Source organism: Dipodomys spectabilis, unplaced genomic scaffold (genome assembly GCF_019054845.1).
Source record: "Dipodomys spectabilis isolate Male_0828 unplaced genomic scaffold, ASM1905484v1 ptg000002l, whole genome shotgun sequence".
Taxonomy (NCBI): Eukaryota; Metazoa; Chordata; class Mammalia; order Rodentia; family Heteromyidae; genus Dipodomys; species Dipodomys spectabilis.
Genome location: NW_024870679.1, coordinates 41,313,978 through 41,335,503, shown reverse-complemented (window position 1 = coordinate 41,335,503; position 21,526 = coordinate 41,313,978). Strand labels below are relative to the sequence as shown.

The 21,526-nt window shown below is 48.6% G+C and overlaps 1 protein-coding gene across 2 annotated transcripts in view; it reads left to right on the top strand.

The window, feature by feature from the left end:
* Positions 1-2,389: 2,389 nt before the first annotated feature.
* The window catches only part of Sync (syncoilin, intermediate filament protein), a 22,129-nt gene continuing 2,992 nt past the window's right edge, over positions 2,390-21,526 (top strand). The window contains exons 1-4 of one of the 2 annotated variants that reach the window (XM_042676272.1): positions 2,390-2,460; positions 10,676-11,837; positions 18,477-18,601; positions 18,763-18,839. In XM_042676272.1, coding sequence (XP_042532206.1) covers positions 2,414-2,460; positions 10,676-11,837; positions 18,477-18,601; positions 18,763-18,839 — 1,411 coding nt within the window. In that variant the 5' untranslated portion in view covers positions 2,390-2,413. The remainder of the gene's footprint in view (positions 2,461-10,675; positions 11,838-18,476; positions 18,602-18,762; positions 18,840-21,526) is intronic. The other variant, XM_042676280.1, reaches the window with a different exon arrangement.

Here is a 21,526-nt window from a genome sequence, read left to right as displayed (position 1 = left end):
CAGAAAAAAGTAAACAGAAAAAGTAAAAAATGACACTGTGGCTCAAGTAATAGAATGCTAGCCATGATCAAAAGAAGCCCAGAGATAGTGCCCGGGCCCTGAGTTCAAGTCCCAGGACTGGCCAAAAACAAAAAGTCCTTATCTCCAATTAAGCAGCAAAAATCTATATGTGCAGGTTAGTTCAAGTGATAAAGCAGCAGCCTTGAGCAAAAATGCTAAGCAAGAATGTGAAGCCCTGGGCTGGGAAGGTGGCTCAGTGGTAGAGGCTTGTCTTGCATGCATGAAGCCCTGGGTTCGATTCCTCAGTATCACATAAGCAAAAAAGCTGGAAGTGGCACTGTGGCTCACTGGTAGAGTGCTAGACTTGAGCTGAAGAGCTGAGGAACACAGCACCCAGGCCCAGAGTTCAGGCCCCACGAACGACAAAAAAAAAAAAAAAGAAAGAAAAAAGAATGTGAGGCCCTGAGTTCAAGCCCCAGTACTGGCACAGGAGAAAAAAATGAGGCTTAGGGAAAGCAAGGAGGGGTTAAGGATGCTATCTTGGGGGACTGCTCAATCAGCTCCTGAGAAAGGCTTGAGGGGAAGGAATGGCCCTTTTGAATGCCACCCTTACTGCCTGTTGCCTAGTACCCACAGCAAACAGCAGGCTGGCCGGCTTGCCCTTCCTCTCTAGCTCCCCTCTGACTGGCAGCAGCTGTCAAACAAGCAGCTGCTGAGGTGCTGCCAACCTCCTCCCCTGAATATTTCAGGGCTAAGTCAGAAAATGACCAGCAGCCTCCAAAACCGGGCTTTTTCTCCTGCATACCTTACAAGGGTATATTGGGCTGCCCTGGGTGTTAATGTTCCACCCACCCCCTTGCACTAGACAGAGAGATATAAATACACAGCCACAGCGGCACCCTCAGAGTGGATGAATGGACTCACACAGCCCTAGTCACAAAGAGGCCCCTCAGCACAGCTGCTTGTGAGGACCCCTTCACCCCATCACAGTCAAGCAGCTGCCCCCAGTCATACAATCACAATCACATGTGCCCCACAAAGTGCTCTCACCAACGCCCCATTTCCCCTAAAGAAAAATTCAACCCTGCAGGTGTCACGCCTGTAATCCTAATACTCAGGAGGCTAAGATCTGAGGATCAGGGTTCAAAGCCAGCCTGGGCAGGAAGGTCTGTGAGACACTTACCGCCAGTACACTACTCAGAAGTGGCACTGTGGCTCAAGTGGTAAAGTGTTAGCCTTGAGCAAAAGAAGCTCAGGGGACAGTGCCCAAGCCCTGCATTCAGGCCCCAGGACTGGCACTAATTAGTTAACTAATTAATTCATCATGTGTACCTTTACCATACACACACACACACACACACACCCTCCAGATGTCACCAGTCACACATGGACACACAATCCCACAATTTTCCACTCCACACACAAAACCATGTTCCCAGCTGTGGCCCACACAGCTTACACCCATTCCACACAATGACTTCCCTCCCTCCCCAGCCCACACTCGGGCCTCTCTGATGAAACCCAGGTGGCAGCCCCTTGGCCTGTGAAGTGCCTAGTGTTCTTGGTTTTCCTTTTTTTTCTCTGTGATTAAGTCAAAGCCCTCCTCCCCCAACACAGGGACTGAGGGGAAAGAAAGAATCAAATGAGGCAGAATGTGAGGCCCAGGTCTGGAGAGGGAAGAAGCTTTGGGGGGGCCAAGGATTTGAAGGAGTGGACTTGCTGTGAAGTTAGCAGAAGCTGAGTGGGGTGGAGCTGAAGGAGACCCCTATAAACCTGCAGGGTGGGGGTAGTGAGCTGTGTTAAATAGATTCCACTCCACAGTAAGAGCTTGAAGCTCCTGGGGAGAGGGGGGGGGGGGGCGCATCCTCCCTAACCTCCCCTAACCCCAGGCCCTGAGTGTCTCCTGAGGCCCAAGTGCCCCCCCCCACTCCCTCTCCCAGCGCCCTGCCCCAACCCTCCACCAAGCGTGTCAACTTGCTCCCACCCCCAGTGCAGTGGGGATCCGGAGGGACCTTGCGGGCAAGGGGTGCTAGATCTCTCTGGGCATCCCTCCCTCAAACTCTGCACCTCCCCAGGGACAGGACAAGGGGGTCTGCAGTACCCCCTTCTTCTTCCCTTCCAACCAGGATCCGGAGAAGGAAGATTCTGGAAGAGTTCTGGGCAGGCTAGGCCGCCCTCTCACTGCCCCCCCCCCCCCCCCCCCGCACCTTCAGGAACCCCCCACCCGCCTGGCGGGGGAGGGACGGCCACTCCCCACCCCCCTCCTGCGCCCAGAGCCAAGTGGGCGCGCCCGGCCCAGGCCAGGATCCGGTGTCGGCTGCAGCTGGCAGTGCGGCGGCGGGGCGGGCGCCGAGCAGCCGCCTGCGGGCCCGGCTATTAATAACGCGCCCGCCGGAGCCCGGGTCGCGCAGCCATGGCCAGCCCGGAGCCCGGCGGGGACGACACCACCCAGGCCCCGAGGTAGGATTATCGGGGCGTCCTTTGGGGACGAGGGTGCCGGACTGGCTCTCTCCTGTCATCCATGACCCCTTTTTCTGGGCTGGGAGTAGTGGTCCAGCCTGGGTGGGGCACGGGGCGGGCCTACCGAGGGAGGGACCTGGGGAGCCCTGGCTTGGGGTCCTAGCACCCCTATTGATTGTGGCTTTTTATCATCCCCTTCCCCCTCCTCCAGGCTGTGGGAGAATTAACCCTTTCGGGGTTAATGAAGGGCCTTTTCCAGGCCATCCTCCCTGTCCCACCTGGCCAGAGACAGCGTTTGTAGTCCTTCAAACGTCAACTAGGAATGGCGAGCAGAGAGCTAGTTGTGACTTGGCTGCTGGAAGCCTCTTGGTGCAAGGTTGGGTTTGTGCCTGCTTGAAGTTAAGAGTCTGTTCAGACGGTTCTCTCCGGTGTGGCTTAGGGTGGGGGCAGGGAAGGTCAACTGTCTCTGCTCAATGGGAGGGCCTGGGCTTGGCAGGGCCCCATCTCACCACTGTGGGTTTCCCACTAGTTTGGAGGAAGTGACCTGTGGCTGAGAGGATAGGAGTGATGGAAGTGCATTTCTGCTCCAGGTCAGACTATGACCACAGGTCTTCCTAGCGTGCCAAGAGGTGGAGGGGGAACTGCACCCTGTCTGTCACGTGCAGGAATCAGGCCTGCTTGGTGCCACACCCAGCCACAGCTCTGGTGGACAGGGTAGGGAGTTGTTGGAGCTCTCTAGAGATAGATTGGCAGAGACAGGCTGCCTGGGGCCCAAGGAAGCTTAAGGTCAGCCTCGCCCTCCCCTCCCCCCCCCCAGCTCAGCTCACTTCTTCTCTGGGCCTCTCCCAATCTGCTTCTTTCCTAGCTCCTGAGAGAGAAGGACAGCAGGTGGCACCCAGGGTGGGGTGATGGCCACGCCTGGGGGGTGGGATGCCTGGCTTTTATTTCTTGCTAGAACACTTGACCTTGGGCAAGTTTCCTCCTGGGAACTCTGTGGGTGTCTGCCTGTCTTCCTAGAACCCCACACTGGAGCCCAAAAGCAGAACTATGCTGTCCTGCCGGGCGCTGGTGGCTCACGCCAGTAATCCTAGCTACTCAGGAGGCTGAGATCTGAGGATCGGGGTTCAAAGCCAGCCCTGGCAGGAAAGACCGTGAGACTCCTATCTCCAATAAACCACCAGAAAACCGGAAGTGGCGCTGTAGCTCAAGTGGTAGAGCGCTCACCTTGAGCTGAAGAGCTGAGGGACAGCACCCAGGCCCAGAGTTCAAGCCCCACGGCCAACAACAACAACAAAAAAAGAACTATGCTGTCCTCAGGAATTCAACCAGGTGAACGTGTGCACTTCAGTAGTAGTGCAAAGCACCAGCAGTGAAGCTGAGCTGCAATCAGTGTGGTGACATAGGTGCACTTGCTTGGGTAATGTGTCTCAGAAGAGATGGAGTATGAGCTGGGCTTGAAGGAGGAGTAGGAAGTTGCTAGGTAACTGGGTGTTGGTGGCTCAAGCCACCAACCAGATCTGAGTATCAAGGCTCAAAGCCAGCTCAGGCAGTAAAGTCCATGAGACTCTTTTTTTTTTATTTTTATTTTTGTCAGTCATGGGGCCTGGGCACTGTCCCTCAGCTCTTCAGCTCAAGGCTAGCACTGTACCCCTTGAGCCACAGCACTACTTCTAGCTTTTTCTGCTTATGTGGTACTAAGGAATCAAACCCTGGGCCTCATGTACAAGGTCTCTACTAGGGATCTACCACTGAGCCACCTTCCAGCCTCCAAGAGACTCTTATTTTCTATTTATCAGCAGGAAACCTGAAGTGGTGCTGTGGCTCAAACTGATACAGGGCTAGCCTTGAGCAAAAAAGCGCCCAGGCCCAGAGTTCAATCCCCACAACTGACAAAAAAATGTGTTAGGTAAATAGGTTGTTTTGTTTCCAGTGCTAGAGCTCAAACTCTGGGCCTCCCACAGAGCAAGTGCTCTGTCCCTGAGACACACTTTCCAGCCTTAGAAAGATGTTTTGAGTACTGTGTGTCTATTATTTCTCGTGTGTGTGTGTGTGTGTGTGTGTGTGTGTGTGTTGGTACTAGGGCTTGAACTCAGGGCCTTGACTTATTTGACTTTTTCACTCCATCTCTTCCTTTTTTGCTGGTTAATTGGAGATAAGAATCTCACAGACTTTGGGCTGGGAAGGTACCTTGCATACATGAGGCCTTGGGTTCCATTCCTCAGTACCACATAAGCAGAAAAAGTCAGAAGTGGTGCTGTGGCTCAAGTGGAAGAGTGCTAGCCTTGAGCTGAAGAGCTGAGGGACAGCGCCCAGGCCCAGAGTTCAGGCCCCATGACCAACAAAAAAAAAAATCTCAGAGACTTTGCTGCTTGGGCTAGCTTCAAACCACAAACTCAGCTAGCCTTCTGAGTCATGAACCACTACTGCCCAGATTTTTTTTTGAGGTGGGGGCACGGGAGGGGGGCTGGTCCTGGGACTCAAACTTGGCTTGGGCACTGTCCCTGAGCTCCTTTATGCTCAAGGCTAGTGCTCTATCACTTTAGCCACAATGCCACTTCTGTTTTTATTTCTGTGATTAATTGGAGATAAGAGACTCCTGGACTTTCCTGGGAAGGCTGGCTTCTAACCTCCTAACCTCAGATCTCAGCCCCCTAAGTAGCTAGGATTACAGGTGTGAGCCATCAAAGCCAAGCAAGCACCCAGGTTTTAAGTGAGTTTTTTACTCTGTGCTCTGGATTTCCATCTGTACAGTTGGGGATAGGAAAAGAGAATTCTACAAGTTATTCATGTAAGATGCTTAGAGTAGTGCCTTGAACATGGTGACTCCAAAGTGCTGTTCTACAGGAGCATGGTGGTAAAGTCCTTCTTGGCTAGGATACATGCTAAGCTCTAACTTAACTCCAAGTACCCAATAAAGATTTTTTTCTTCAAAATCACGCACACTATCCTCATATCTAACACCCCATGAGCCCCAGGGGTTTATCTTCCTGCTTGTTAAAAGTGGTTTCTGGAAACTGCAAAAGTGCCCAACCTAGTACATCACCTTGTATCACAAGGTGCCTGGTTGACTGAGCAGGTGCATCTGCCTGGGCCTCAGAGCTATACCTTCCCAGGTAATGTGGCGCTGTTCACTAGACAGATGGCGTTTGGGAAGCTGTATTTCTAAGACAGATCTTCAGATATTGTGGGCTTAGAGTGGGAGGTGTGAAAAGTTAACACATGTTCTGGGTTGTTGGGCACTGGGTGGGTTGTGGGAGTAATGTGAATTGGGCTAAAAAAGGGAAGTTGGGGGTCACATCTTGAAGATTTTGAGCCCATGAAGTGGAGCAGCCTTATGTTGTACAAGCTAACTGTGGGACTATAGAGAACAGCCTGAAGTAAGGAGGAGCCTGGAGGTCCATTGGAAGGCTGGAGTAGGATGTAGGAATAGAGAATGACTTGGAGTAGGGCCCTGGCAGTGGGTTGGAGAAGAGAGGAGGAAGACCAGAGACTTTCTGAGGTAGAAATATTCTCAGTTGAGTTGGCTGAATTGAGCAGGGAAAGAGGCATCTCAAGATTTCTTCCTGAGCCAGGCACTGGTGATTCACACCTATAATCCTGTACTTAGGAAGCTGAGATCTGAGATCATGGTCTGAAGCCAGTTCTGACAGAAAAGTACATGAGACTCCAGTTAACTAGCAAATAGGAGGTGCCAAGTTCAAGCCCTAGTACCCGCACACACACAAAAATTAAAGATTTCTTGCTGGTCAACTTGCATGTGTTTCTCTGAGCTGAAGGATATACAGAAAGCTTCAGAAGAACAATAATTTTGGGTGATATCAGATGAAGAAAGCTGCAAACCATCTTCTCTCTGGCAAATTCATTCAAATGGATGGCCTAGGTGATTGATGAAGTCATCTCTAAGATTTTTGGTGCAGCTGGATGCTTGGTTGCTCACAACTAATCCTAGCTACTCAGGAGTCTGAAATCTGAGGCTTGAGGTTCAAAGACAACCTGGGCAGGAAGGTCTATGAGATTTTTTTTTTTTGGGGGGGGGGTCCAGTCATGGGGTCTGAACTCTGGGCCTGGGCGCTGTCCCTCAGCTCTTCAGCTCAAGGCTAACGCGCTACCACTTGCGCAATAGCACCACTTCCGGCTTTTTTTTTCTGCTTATGTGGTGTTGAGGAATCGAACCCAGGGCCTCATGCATGCAAAGCAAGCGCTCTACCACTGAGCCACCTTCCCAGCCCTCTATGAGACTCTTATCTCCAGTTGTCCATCAGAAAACTGGAAGGTACTGTGGCTCAAAGTGGTAGAGCACTAGCCTTGAGCAAAAAAGCTCAGGGACAGCATCCAGGTCCTGAGTTCAACAAGCTCTATGACAAAAAAAACAAAAACAAAAAACAAAACTTTTTGTGCGGGTGTTGGGTAGAATGAAGCTAGTGGTATCCGAGATCTGGCACTTATATGGTTCCAGAGGATATTCTGACATGCATGGAGGGAAATCAGGGACTCAGGAGGTGTTAGATGGGGTGCAGTAAATGATTAAGAAAAAAATATATATATTGTTAGGTTTTTAAAAAGAGGTAACCGAGTAAAAACTGCACCAGCACGCATGTGGTATTCAGGTAAGGGGTAGGTTTATTCAGTAGACCTGCTGGGACCAGGCAAGGTTGGCACTCCACGTGGCTGAGAAAGGCCTGGGAATGAGAGAGAGCTGGGAAAGAGAGGAAAGAGCTAGAAAAGAGCAGAGAGAGGGGTAAGAACAGTAGCACTCACGTGGTATTCAGGTAAGGGGTAGGTTTATTCAGTGGACCTGCTGGGACCAGGCAAGGTTGGCACTCCACGTGGCTGGGAAAGAGAGAGGAAAGAGCTAGAGCAGAGAGAGCTAGAAAAGAAGAGCAAGAGCTAGAAACGAACAGAGAGAGAAAAGAGAGTCTGGGCCTGGGCTAGGCCTTATGTAGGGTATGGGCGGGGAAAGGTGTGGCCACATCAAATTCAGATGTGACCTCAGCGGATGCAGATGTGACCTCTTCCAGGTGTCCCAGTTGCCTAGGTAATGCAGGTACTGGGTGGAGACTTTGCTGCGAGGAGGGTGGAGTCTGCTAGCCATCCAGGAGCGGACCTTACATTCCAGCCTTTTAATAATCATGAAATAGGGCGAGGATTCTCTCTGGCTACTTCCTGCTGACAAGGGGCGTCAACAATAGGGGTAAAAGGCTGGAATTTGGTCTCCTCCCAGAGAAGGCAGTGAGCAGCAGCTGTCCCTTGGTGGTGTGAGTCCTTAGGTGAAGTCTGGAGAAGTCTCATGAGCATTGAGGGGCTGGAAAAAAAAATACTAGAGAGCAAATAAATGGCAAGAGGAAGGACTTGAGCTGAAAATGTTGTTAGAAACGTCCCTAGCTACTTCTGACATCGGGCGACTAGGTGGAGAAGTCAGGTGACAAAGGCAAGAATATAAATTCCTGTCCAGTTAATAGGTAGACTGGTATGGACACTAGATGGGCACGCTTCTTACTTCTACTGACCTCCCAGCTCAGGTTAATTTTGAAAGGGCAGGCACAAAGTAGCTGATGTGACATTATCTCCTCTTACTCTTCTCCATGTTCCCTTGTTCCCCAGACTGGCTGAGTCTAGGTGCTCGTTGCTGGGATGGCTTGTCCCAGTTGGTATTCAAGATTTGAACTCAAGGCCTGGGTACTCTCCCTGAGCACTTCTGCTCAAGGCTAGCACTGAACCACTTTGAGTTATAGTACCACTAATATTCAAGGAGGTTTGAACTCAAGGCCTGGGCACTGTCCCTGAGCACTTCTGCTCAAGGCTAGCACTGAACCACTTTGAGTTATAGTACCACTTGCAGAGTTTAGCTGGGAGATGGAGTCTTAGGGATTTTTCAGCCTGGGCTGGCTTTGAACTGCAGTCTTTGCCTCAAAAGCCCTTTATTATTTCCAATTAAAGCAACAAGGAGATCAAGTAGAATAAGTAGAGCTTACCTGGTCCTTAACAAGAATTGCCAACAAATATTCTGAAATGACAAAACTCATTAGATGTGATGATAATTTTAGCACAGATATGCCCAGTATTTTAGAACCACGTAGTCAGTAGTAGAATACACAACACAAAAACGGCAAAACTTAAAACCTAAAATTTCGACAACGTTTAGACATCTTTGCTAACAAAGCATATCAGCTGGTTGGGCCTCCATTACCAGGGCCTGTGAAAAGAGCAACTTGTTAGCAAGGCACTTTAGAATAGATGGATGGAGTAGTAAACTTAGTGGAAGGTTAAGGGTCAGATGGGGCCAAACCCTTAACCCACCATGTGGCCAAGATGGCGAACTTCTGAAAGAATGCAAAGAAAGCCTGAACAAATAGATCAAGCCTACATTGGCTAGCCTTTGAGAGGGAACCTAGAGGGGGGTCCCTGGGACCCAGTCTGCGTCGCACTCTTCAAGGCACAAGCCAAAAAGTTGTAGAAAAAAAAGGGTAGAAACTTGCCCATGAATGGCAGAGAGAGAGCAAAGAGAGCCCGAAAGTAAACAGACTTCTGATCATTTACCATTGCAGTAGCAAAAACTGTACTTCTGAGAATGGCATAAAAATGAGGCTCTCTGGCTTACCAGGGAGCGCAGGAGACATTTCAAAGGGGTTTCACGGCTCAGGCGTGATTCGTAGCACCCCATTAAATGAGTAGAGTCAGTCTGGTGAGTGAAGGAGAGCTGACCAGTTCAGAAGCGGCGTCCCGACTTCCCCCAGAGCCCTCTAGAGAGAAATGGCCAAGCCCCCAAAGCCAAGCGTCCTCGGCTTCAGAGGTGACCGGCCTTTCAGCTAAAGGCCGTAGGAGCTCTCTGGCGTGGCGCCACGTCTGGACAGAGACTGAGCGACAGAGAGCTGTAGAGTAGTTTCACTCACCAGAGTAGAGAAGTGGTGTGGACGTGGATGTGAAGGCCAGCAATGGTATCGATGCACTGTTTCTGCAGCAGACAGGTTCGCAAAAGGCCGTCAGAACTGTGGGTATTCCTCAGAGCAAAAAGGGAAGAACAAAAAAAGAAAAAAGAGGAAAAAAACAGAAATCCCAGCTTTCCTGACTATAAGCCTTTATCCGAGTCACGGCACCATTTATGTTAGGTTTTTAAAAAGAGATAACCGAGTAAAAACTGCACCAGCACGCACGTGGTATTCAGGTAAGGGGTAGGTTTATTCAGTAGACCTGCTGGGACCAGGCAAGGTTGGCACTCCACGTGGCTGAGAAAGGCCTGGCAATGAGAGAGAGCTGGGAAAGAGAGGAAAGAGCTAGAAAAGAGCAGAGAGAGGGGTAAGAACAGTAGCACTCACGTGGTATTCAGGTAAGGGGTAGGCTTATTCAGTAGACCTGCTGGGACCAGGCAAGGTTGGCACTCCACGTGGCTGGGAAAGAGAGAGGGAAGAGCTAGAGCAGAGAGAGAGCAGAGAGAGCTAGAAAAGAAGAGCAAGAGAGCTAGAAAAGAAGAGCAAGAGCAAGAGAGCTAGAAAAGAAGAGCAAGAGAGCTAGAAGAGCAAGAGAGCGTCTGGGCCTGGGCTAGTCCTTATGTACGGTATGGGCGGGGAAAGGTGTGGCCACATCAAATTCAGATGTGACCTCAGCGGATGCAGATGTGACCTCTTCCAGGTGTCCCAGTTGCCTAGGTAATGCAGGCACTGGGTGGAGACTTTGCTGCGAGGAGGGTGGAGTCTGCTTGCCATCCAGGGGCGGACCTTACATATATATATTTGGTTCTAGTCCTGGCCTTGAACTTAGAGCCTGAGTGCTGTCCCTGAACTTTTTTGCTCAAGGTTAGCATTCTACCACTTTGAACCACAGTTTCATTTCCAGCTTTTTGGTGGTTAATTGGAGATAAGACTGTCAGAAACTTTCCTACCCTAGATGGCTTCCAAAAGTGGTCCTCAGATCTCGGCTTCCTGAGTAGTTAGGATACTGGCTTGAGCCACCAGCACTCAGCTCCATTCTACTTTTATGACACAATTTGTTCACCTGACATTTCAGTTTGTGACTGTTCCATACAATGCTGCTATGAACATTCGTGATAAAGAAACTAATAACAATGGACTGTGTGTAAGAGGTAGAATGATACCAGGAAGGGAGCAGATGGGTGACCACAGAGATCTGAGAACATTCTATAATCGAGGCCTGCAATGGTTCTAAATAACAAATCTCTTGGCATTGGGGGTGCACTTTTACTTTGTCATTTTTCTTGCAGGGGAACAAAAGCAGAGGCCAGTTCTCTTCAAGAGGAAAACTCTGGGTCCCTGAGTAAGGCTACAACCTTGAACCCGGAAGCTACTCTATCTTTGGAGGGGACCGTGAGCCTAGAAGACATTCTCTATCTGGGAGGAGACTTAGAAGACACTCTTTACGTGGAAGGGACTGAGAAGCCAGAGGAGCTCCTATTTATTGAGGAGTCAGGGCAGACTGAGGAGGCACTGGACTTGGAAGAGCCCGTGAGTCCCCATGAGACATTGCACATGGAGCCAGATGAGGGACAATGTGGGGGGGAGCCGGTGGAGCCAGCTGAGAGCCCAAGCCCAAAGCAGATTATTTGTGAAGGACAGATGGTCACAAGGGAGGAGAAATCTAAGCCTAAAGAAAGTCTCGGAGCTGAGCCAAGTCCCAGCACAGAGGAGAGCCTAAGCGCAGAGGACCTGGAACGGCTGGAGGGCCGTTTCCAGCAGTGTGTGCAAGCCGTGGCCCAGCTAGAAGAGGAGCGGGACCAGCTCATCCATGAGCTTGTGCTGCTCCGGGAACCAGCCCTGCAGGAGGTACAGCAAGCCCACCAGGACATCCTGGCTGCCTACAAACTGCATGCCCAGGCAGAGCTGGAGAGGGATGGGCTAAGGGAGGAAATCCGGCTGGTCAAGCAGAAGCTCTTTAAAGTGACCAAGGAATGTGTGGCCTATCAGTACCAGCTGGAGTGTCGCCAACATGACGTGGCTCAGTTTGCAGAATTTCGGGAGGAACTGACTACCAAGGCAGCCCAGCTCTCAGGAGAGCTGTCCCAACTCCAGGATGACTATCAGAAGCAAAAGGAACAGTTGAGGCAACAACTGGAAGCACCCTCAAACCAGAGGGATGGGCACTTTCTCCAGGAGAGCCGGCGGTTGTCTACCCAGTTTGAAAGTCTCCTGGCAGAGAGCCGCCAGGGCCTGGAAGAGGAGTATGAACCACAGTTGCTGAGGCTCCTGGAGAGGAAAGAAGCAGGGACCAAGGCTCTACAGAAAACCCAGGCAGAGATCCAAGAGATGAAGGAGGCTCTGAGGCCCTTGCAAGCAGAGGCTGGGCAGCTCCACCTGCAAAACAGGAACCTCGAAAATCAGATCACACTTGTGAGGCAGAAACGAGATGAAGAAGTCCAGCAGTACAGGGTAGGCCCCTTGGCTGTACAATCAAGTGCCTTCTCTTAATGAGGGGAGGGAAAGAGTGGCTAGGATCTCTTATCTCTGGGGCTGGAGGATATTATCCTCTGTTGGAAGAACAGTTTGTTCTTTGGAGCCTGTCCTTTTCTCCATTCTTTATTTCATTGTCAGCATTTTGTTTACTCAGCATTTTTGGACCACCTATTTCATTTGATGGTCACATTAATCCTAGGAGAATTTTTTTCCTCTCTCCCTTTATTTTCTTTTAACATTTTACTCTAGTACACATTGGCCTCCATCTTTTTCCTTTTTCTTTTGGTCAGTCCTGGGGCTTGAACTCTGGGCCTGAGCACTGACCCTGAGCTCTTCAGCTCAAGGCTAGCGCTCTACCACTTGAGCTACAGAGCCACTTCTGGTTTTCTGGTGGTTTATTAGAGATAAGAGTTTCACGGACTTTCCTGTCCAGGCTGGCTTTGAACCAAGATCCTCAGGTCTCAGCCTCCTGAGTAGCTAGGATTACAGCAGTGAGCCACCAGTGCTCGGTTCTCCATCTTTTTTTTTTTTTTGGTCCGGTCGTGGGGCCTGAATTCTGGGCCTGGGCACTGTCCCTCAGCTCTTCAGCTCAAGGCTAGTGCTCTACCACTTGAGCCACAGCGCCACTTCCGGCTTTTTTTTTTTTGCTTATGTGGTGCTGAGGAATCGAACCCAGGGCCTCAGGCATGCAAGGCAAGCGCTCTACCACTGAGCCACCTTCCCAGCCCCTCCATCTTTTTCTTTTGGTGCTGGTACTAGATTTTGAATTAAGGGCTCCTCATTCATGCTTAGCTTTTCCACTCCAGGCTGGTGCTCTCCCTCTAGAACCATATCTCCACTTCTGCCTTGTTAAAAATGGTTAATTGGGGATGAGTCCTTTGAATTTGTCTGCCCAGGCTAGCTTTGAACTGTAATCCTCAGATCTCAGCTTTTTTGCCAGTCCTGGGGCCTGAATTCAGGGCCTGGGCACTGCTCCTGAGCCTGTCTGTGCTCAAGGCTAGCATTCTACCATGGAAGCCACAGTGCCACTTCTGCCCTTTTCTGTTTATGTGGTACTAAGGAATCAAACCCAGGGCTTCATGCATGTGCTAGGCAAGCACTCTACCACTAAGTCATATTCCCAGCCCATAGATCTCAGCTTTCTGAGTAGCTAGGATTACAAGTGCTTTACCACATGAGCCACAGCTCCACTTCTGGATTTTTGGTGGTTACTTGGAGATAAGAGTCTCCTGGACTTTCCTGCCAGGCCTGCCTTTGCACTGTGATACAGTCCTCAGAGCTCAGCCTCCTGAGGTAGGATTATAGGTATGAGCCACCAGCACCTAGTTCCATTTTCTAATTCTAATTGAATGGTGGATATATGGAGCTGGAAGGAATGAGGTCAGATGGAATAAATTCATTCCTTCTTTTCTGCCTCACTCATCTAAGTTCTACTTCATTTAAAGTTGTCCAGTCTTTTTTTTTTTGCTGGTCATGGGCTTGAACTCTGGGCCTGGGTGCTGTCTCTTAGCTCTTCAGCTTAAGGCTAGCACTCTACCACTGGAGCTACAGCACCACTTCCAGCCTTTTCTGCTTATGTGGTGCTGAGGAATTGAACCCAGGGCTTCATGCATGTGAGACAAGCACTCTACCACTGAGCCACCTTCCCGGTCCCTTGTCTAGTCTTTAGACTAGGTTGAAGCCCATAAATATTCTCTCCTTTTTTTGTGCATGTCACCATCTTCATTATATCTGTTATTTCTGATTAAGTGTGAGCCAGTTCTAATCCCTTTTTAGACCAGAGTAGGATATAAATACTAAGTGAATAAACAATTACATCTGCTCCTCCAGACTGGGCTTTCAGAAGACAGGGATATTTATCTCTATTCTCTCCACCACTCATGGATCAGAGAACACATAGGTAAGTGCTGAGTTAAATCTGCTGGGCACTATGAGACTTCAGTGTGGCCTTTTTTATAGCACTATTTGAGAAACTCATAATCCTGCCTCAGACTCTGGAGTGATGGGACACCATGTTCAGCTCCTAATTTTTTTAAATTGTTGATGGTCATGAGCTTGAACTCTGGGCCTGGACACTGTCCCTTAGCTCTTCAGCTCAAGGCTAGTGCTCTACCACTTGAGATACAGCACTGCTTCCAGTTTTCTGGTGGTTAATTGGGGATAAGAGTCTCAGGGACTTTCCTGCCCGGGCTGGCTTTGAACGGTGATCCTCAGATCTCAGCCTCCTGAGTAGTTAGGATTACAGGCATGAGCCACCAGCACCCAGCTCCTAAGTCTTTTATTTTGGAGATGGATTCTCCTGGAATTCTCTGTCCAGGCTGGCCTCAAATTACAATTCTCTGACATCAGTCTCCTGAGTGGCTAGGATTAGAGGTATAAGCCACCAGCACATGGCCCTAATTCTTCTGAAAGGGCTTCCTAAATTGTGTTTGCCCCAAATCCCCTATTTCATTTGCCTAATTCTTTTTTTGTGCAGGCCTTGGACCTTGAACTCAGGGCCTGGGCATTTTCCTTGTGGCTCTGCTATGAGCCACATCTTCACTTCTGGCTTTTGTGGTGGCTGACTGGAGATTAGAGTCTCATGGACTTTTTCTGCACAAGCTGACTTGGAATCATGATCCTCAGCTTCCTGAGTAGGATTACAGGCATAAGCCACTGGCACCTAGTCACTTGTGGCTTTTAGCTATGTGTGTTTTGTGTTGTGTTTTTGGTGTGTGTGTATGTCAGTTGTGCAGCTTGAATTCAGGGTCTGGGCACTGTCCTTGTGCTCTTTTGCTCTATCACTTTGAGCCACAGTGCCACCTCCAGTTTTCAGGATCTACCTATAGATAAGAGTGTCACAAAAGCCTGGCGCTGGTGGCTCACACCTGTAATCCTAGCTACTCAGGAGGCTGAGATCTGAGAATCACAGTTCAAAGCCAGCCCGGGCAGGAAAGTCCCTGAGACTCTTATCTCCAATAAACCACCAGAAAATCGGAAGTGGCACTGTGGCTCAAGTGGTAGAGCACTAGCTTTGAGCTGAAGACTGAGGGACAGTGCTCAGGCCCAGAGTTCAAGCCCTACAAGCGACAAAAAAAAGAAAAAAGAAAAAAAAAAAGGGTCACAAACTGGGCACCGGTGGCTCATACCTGTAATCCTAGCTACTCAGAAGGCTGAGATCTGAGGATCACAGTTCAAAGCCAGCCCGGGCAGGAAAGTCCCTGAGACTCTTATCTCCAATAAACCACCAGAAAATCGGAAGTGGCACTGTGGCTCAAGTGGTAGAGCACTAGCTTTGAGCTGAAGACTGAGGGACAGTGCTCAGGCCCAGAGTTCAAGCCCTACAAGCGACAAAAAAAAGAAAAAAGAAAAAAAAAAAGGGTCACAAACTGGGCACCGGTGGCTCATACCTGTAATCCTAGCTACTCAGAAGGCTGAGATCTGAGGATCATGATTTAAAGCCAGCCTGGGCAGAAAAGTCCCTGTGAGACTCTTATCTCCAATTAACTACTCAAAAGACAGAAGTGGTCGGCTGGGAATGTAACTTAGTGGTAGAGTACTTACCTAGCATATGTGAAGCCCTGGGTTAGATTCCTCAGTACCACATAAACAGAAAAGACCGGAAGTGGCGCTGTGGCTCAAGTGGTAGAGTGCTAGCCTTGAGCAGAAAAAAGCAGCTCAGGGACAGTGCCCAGGCCCCGAGTTCAAGCCTTAGGACTGGCCAACAAAAAAAACAGAAGTGGTGCTGTGGCTCAAATGGTAGAATGCTATCCCTGAGAACAAAGAGGATCAGGGATAGTACCCAAGAAAACTCACAACTGACAAAAAAAAAAAAAAAAAAAGGAAAAAGAAAAGAAAGCAAAATGTCACAGACTTTCTTTCTTGCCCAGGCTGGCTTTAAACCAGGATCCTCAGATCTGTGTCCTGAGTAGCTAGGATTACAGGTGAGAGCTACCAGCACCTGGCTTTGCTATGTGTTTTAGCAGGCATTCCAATTCACATTAGCCATACTTAAAATGTCCACCAGCTACATGTGGCTTCCCTTTTGAAAGTGGGGCAAAGAAGAGGAAATACTGATATGGCAGAGTAATGGAGGTTCAAGTTAGACACAGGGATCAAACTTAGGGTTCTAAATTCCAGTAAGAAAGCATTAGGATTTGAGAGGGTCAATCTACTTTTGAAAGGTTAATTTAGTAGTGCACTAGGCAGGACTGCAGACTCTTTACTGCCACTTTCTTTTTTTTTTTGTCGGTCGTGGGGCTTGAACTCTGGGCCTGGGCGCTGTCCCTCAGCTCTTCAGCTCAAGGCGAGCGCTCTACCACTTGAGCTACAGCGCCACTTCCAGTTTTCTGGTGGTTTATTGGAGATAGGAGTCTCACGGTCTCTCCTGCCCGGGCTGGCTTTGAACCAGGATCCTCAGATCTCAGCCTCCTGAGTAGCTAGGATTACAGGCGTGAGCCACCAGCGCCCGGCTTTACTGCCACTGTCATTCCAGCTTGGCAGATCGTCACTCAGTGCAGAGTGCTTCATTAATCATGTACCTTTTGTGTATGTGTGTGTACTAGTCCTAGGGGCTTGAACAGAGCATGGGTGCTGTCTTGAGCTTTTGTACTCAAGGCTAGTGCTCTCTCACTTGAGCTGCAGCTCTACTTCTAGCTTTTTGGTGATTAATTGGAGATGAAGAGTCTCATGGACTTTCCTGCCTGGGCTGGCTTCCAACTGCTTTTCTCAGATCTCAGCCTCTTGACTAGTAGGATTATGGACATGAGCCATGGCGCTTGGCCAATCATATACTTTTGTGCCTTATCAAAACAAGTTAGGCAGCATGGCTTAGGAACTATGGCAGCAGTGTGCAGATGCCTCTCTTCAGATGAGACTCTTTGGTGCGTCCCCGTGTGGTGCCTAAGCATAGCTCTGCAGTAAAATAAAGCCTTTTGACAATGATTATGGAAGTTGAGATCCAGCAAGAGGATCAAACATTGCAGTGTTGTCTCACAGCTCAGTATCATGGCTGACTCAGAGAATTGATTATTTAGTCTTCTAATAATAGCATATACAAACTGGACTCATGTTTAGTCTTCTTAAAAAAATCTAAGGTGAAGGGCTGGGAAGGTGGCTCAGTGGTAGAGTGCTTGCCTTGCATGCGTGAAGCCCCTGGGTTCGATTCCTCAGCACCACATAAGCAGAAAAAGCCAGAAGTGGTGCTGTGGCTCAGGCCCCGCGACCAAAAAAAAAAAAGCCAAAACAACTACGATGAAGTCAACTGCCTTTTTACAATATACATTCCCACATCAACACCCTTTCTCCTCATTCTTAAGGATCCAAGCCAGCTAGTAGCTAAGCCAAAGACTGCTCACTGACATCTTCCTTACCTCATTTCTAGGCATTAATCCCAGGCAGACAATTACAGAGTGCATCTCCATTATGTTTTTGACAGAATGGGAAACGAACAGTTTCTCTGAAGGCTCAATGGCCTCCCAGGCATCACATATTCCAACTCTGAACTTTTTTTTTGGTCACGGGGCCTGAAATCTGGGCCTGGGCGCTGTCCCTCAGCTCTTCAGCTCAAGCTATTGCTCTACCACTAGAGCCACAGCCCCACTTCTGGCTTTTTCTGCTTATGTGGTGAGGAGGAATTGAACCCAGGGCCTCATGCATGCAAGGTAAGCACTCTACCACTGAGCCACCTTCCTAGCCCTCAACTTTGAACTTCTGAATAGGGCTGGGGATGTGATCTAGTGGTAGAACATTCAACTAGTATGCACAGTTGATGTCCAGCATGGAAATTATTTTTTACATGTACAAGTTCTTGAATCTGGTTTTACTTTTGAAATAATCTTTAAATCCCAGAGGCCTGTAAATAATTTATGAAGTCTCCCACGCCTTTAAGAATAAACCTTAGGGGGCTGGGAAAGTGGCTTAGTGGTAGAGTGCTTGCCTTGCATGCATGAGGCCCTGGGTTCGATTCCGCAGCACCACTTAAGCAGAAAAAGCTGGAAGTGGTGCTGTGGCTCAAGTGGTAGAGCACTAGCCTTGAGCTGAAGAGCTGAGGGACAGTGCCCAGACCTAGAGTTCAGGCACCATGACTAGCAAAAAAAAAAAAAAAAAAGAATAAACCTTGGAGCTGGGTGCTGGTGGCTTACAACTGTAATCCTAGCTACTCAGGAGGCCCAGCCAGGGCACGAAAGTATGAGACTTTTTTTTTGCCAGTTGTGGGGCATGAACTCTGGGCTTGGGCGCTGTCCCTCAGCTCTTCAGCTCAAGGCTAGCACTCTACCACTTGAGCCACAGCACCACTTCCGGCTTTTTTTTTCTTTTTGCTTATGTGGTGCTGAGGAATTGAACCCAAGGCAAGCGCTCTACCACTGAGCCACCTTCCCAGCCCTCCAGCTTTTTCTGCTTACATACTGCTGAGGAAATGAATCCAGGACCTCATGCATGCAAGGCAAGCACTCTACCACTGAGCCACCTTCCCAGCCCTCTCAGGTTACCATTTTTAAAAACAGTTGTTCCTTTGTCAGTACCATCTTCCCAGACTTGTTTCCTAACCTATCATTTATGGTATCAGCCTCAAATACTTGTTATTTTAAAAAATATTATTTGGCTCATTAGAATGTTTTTGGCCATCTTATGCAGGAACAGCTGGAGGAAATGGAAGAGCGGCAAAGGCAGTTAAGAAGTGGAGTACAACTCCAGCAACAGAAGAACAAAGAGATGGAGCAACTAAGGATCAGTCTTGCTGAAGAACTCTCAACTTATAAGTCAGTTTTCACTGCTATTCAAATCTCACCTAATACTGGCTGAGAGTATAGTGGGGAGGGAGCAGGGATAATTTCATTTGACAGTAAAAAAAATTTAGGGAAATTACTTTCAAATTGTGCTCATCCATGAACAGATGGAAAACAGCTCTCTCTTTTTAAAGGGCCATGCTACCCAAAAGCCTGGACGAGGCTGATGTTCCCACTTCTCAGGCAGGCGGAACCCAGACACAGTCCCAAGGTGATCTTTGTGGGTAGAAGAGTGGTGTTTGCATCATTGCTTTTGTTTTTTGCTTGTTAGTTCTGGGGCTTGAACTCTGGGCCTGGGTGCTATCCTTCAACTCTTCAGCTTAAGGTTAGCTCTACCACTTGAGCCACAGTGCCACTTCTGGCTTCTTCTTATATGGTGTTGAGGAATCAAACCCAGGGTCTTGTGCATGCACTGTGCCACTGAGTCACCTTCCCAGCCCCTATTTTTTTTTTTTAATGCTTTCTTAATACTACTAATTTATGCTACTCAAGCTGGCCTGCCTTTTGAGTAGCTAGAATTAATGCTGCTATGCACTGGTTAATTAATACCTTTAAATTTTATTTTGTGGTACTATGGTTTAAACTCGGCCTTGTGCTTGCTAGGCAGACACTCTACTATTGGGCTACTACTTCTAGCCCATGAATACTTTTTGTGGGTCGTGCGGCTTGAACTCTGCACCTGGGCGCTGTCCCTGCGCTCTTCAGCTCAAGGCAAGTGCTCTACCACTTGAGCCATAGTGGCATTTGGTTTTCTAGTGGTTTATTGGAGATAAGAGTCTCACAGATTTTCCTGCCTGGGCTGGCTTTGAACTGTGATCCTCTGATCCCAGCCTCCCTGAGTAGCTAGGATAATAGGTGTGAGGCACAGGCACCGGCTTATGAATACTTTTTTTTTTTTTTTTAGGTCCGGTAGTGGGGCCTGAACTCTGGGCCTGGGCACTGTCCCTCAGCTCTTCAGTTCAAGGCTAGCGCTCTACCACTTGAGCACAGTGCCACTTCCGGTTTTATTTTTTGCATTATGTGGTGCTGAGGAATCGAACCCAGGGCCTCAGGCATACAAGGCAAGCGCTCTACCATTGAGCCACCTTCCCAGCCCCATGAATACCTTTTCATAACAAAATCTGTCCTAGCTGGGTACTGTAATCCTAGCTACTCAGGAAACTTAAGACCTCAAGATCATGGTTTGAAACCAGCAAGGCAGAAGAATCTATGAGAATCTTTTTTTTTTTTGGGTCTGGTCATGGGGCCTGAACTCTGGGCCAGGGCGCTGTCCCTCAGCTCTTCAGCTCATGGCTAGCGCTCTACCACTTGAGCCACAGCGCCACTTCTGGCTTTTTTCTTTTTGCTTATGTGGTGAACCCAGGGCCTCAAGCATGCAAGGCAAGCGCTCTACCACTGAGCCACCTTTCCAGCTTCTATGAGAATCTTATCTCTAATTAAGCACCAAAAAGCCAGTAGAGCTATGGCTCAAGTGGTAGCAGGCTAGCCTTGAGCACAAAAGCCGACAGTGCTTAAGCCCTAAATTCAAGCCCCAGGACTGGCATACACATACACAAAAAAGTATCTTAATGACAAATCACCTAGGATTATCTAACTCATGCCTCCAAAATGCCTAGGTCAAGCATTCAGTTCATTTTTCGTAAGCCTTAAAATATACCTAATGTCCACCAGAAATTCTGTAATACATAAAGCTTCTACACTGAGCATTTTTAGTTCTGTGCCCTATCCCATATGCTGGAATACAGAAGGCAGCTGTGGGTATCAAATTCAGGCTGTGACAAGAGGCCAACAAGAAGGCTAAATTACTATGCAACCATAAAAACCCCTAAGGACAGACTTTTACTTATCAGATTTATTGCTTAATATGTGAATTATCTAACACGCCAACCATTAATTTCATTATATTACAAAATACTCAAAGACTGTTTTAGAAAGAAGGGAGAAAGCTATTCATACTTCATAGACTTACTTTTAAGGCAAAACTGAAGGCCTGGTTGCCAGTATATTCTCATATGCTATATAAAGTGTTATATTTGCCAGACATCGTGGTACAAGCCTGTAATCTCAACACTCAGGAGGCTGAGGTAGGAGGATCACAAGTTTGAGGCTAGATTGGTACATAAAGCAATCCTTTCCAACTGGGTATAGTGGCTCACGCCTGTAATCCTAGTTACTCAGGAGCCTTAGTGAGATCTGAGGACCATGGTTCAAAACCAGCCTGGGCAGGATAGTCTGTGAAGACTGTTCTCTCCAATGAAACACCAGAAAACCAGAAGTGGCGCTATGGCTCAAGTGGTAGAGCACTAGCCTTTAGTTCAAGAGCTCAAAGACAGTGCCCAGGTCCAGAGTTAAAACCCCATGACTGGAAAAAAAAAAAAAAAAGTAAATAAAAGTTCTAACAGGAGTAGGATTTTTTTGATGTTACTGTTGGTTGTGGGGCTTGAACTCAGGGCCTGGACATTGTCCCTGAGCTCTTTTTCTCAAGGTTTTAGAGCTCTATCTACCACCTTGAGCTGTCCAAAGCTGGGTTTTGAGTGGTTAAATGAAGATGAGTCTCACAGGGAATTAAGTGCCCAGGTTGGCTTCTAAGCTCAATATCTTCAGATCTCAGCCTCCTGAGCAGCTAGGACTACAGGCTTAAGCCACTGGAACCAGGCTTAAAAGTAGTTATTTTTGCAAGTTGTGGGGCTTGGACTCAGGGCCTGGGTGCCATTCCTAAGCTTTTTCACTCAATACTAATGCTCTACCACACTGAGTCAGTGCCACTTCTGGTTTTCTGGTGGTTAACTGGAGACGAGTCCATTGGGGTTTCATGCCTGGGAAGGCTTTGAACCTCGATCCTCAGAACTCAAGCCTTGTGAGTAGCTAGGATTATAGGAATTGAGCCACCAGCACTTG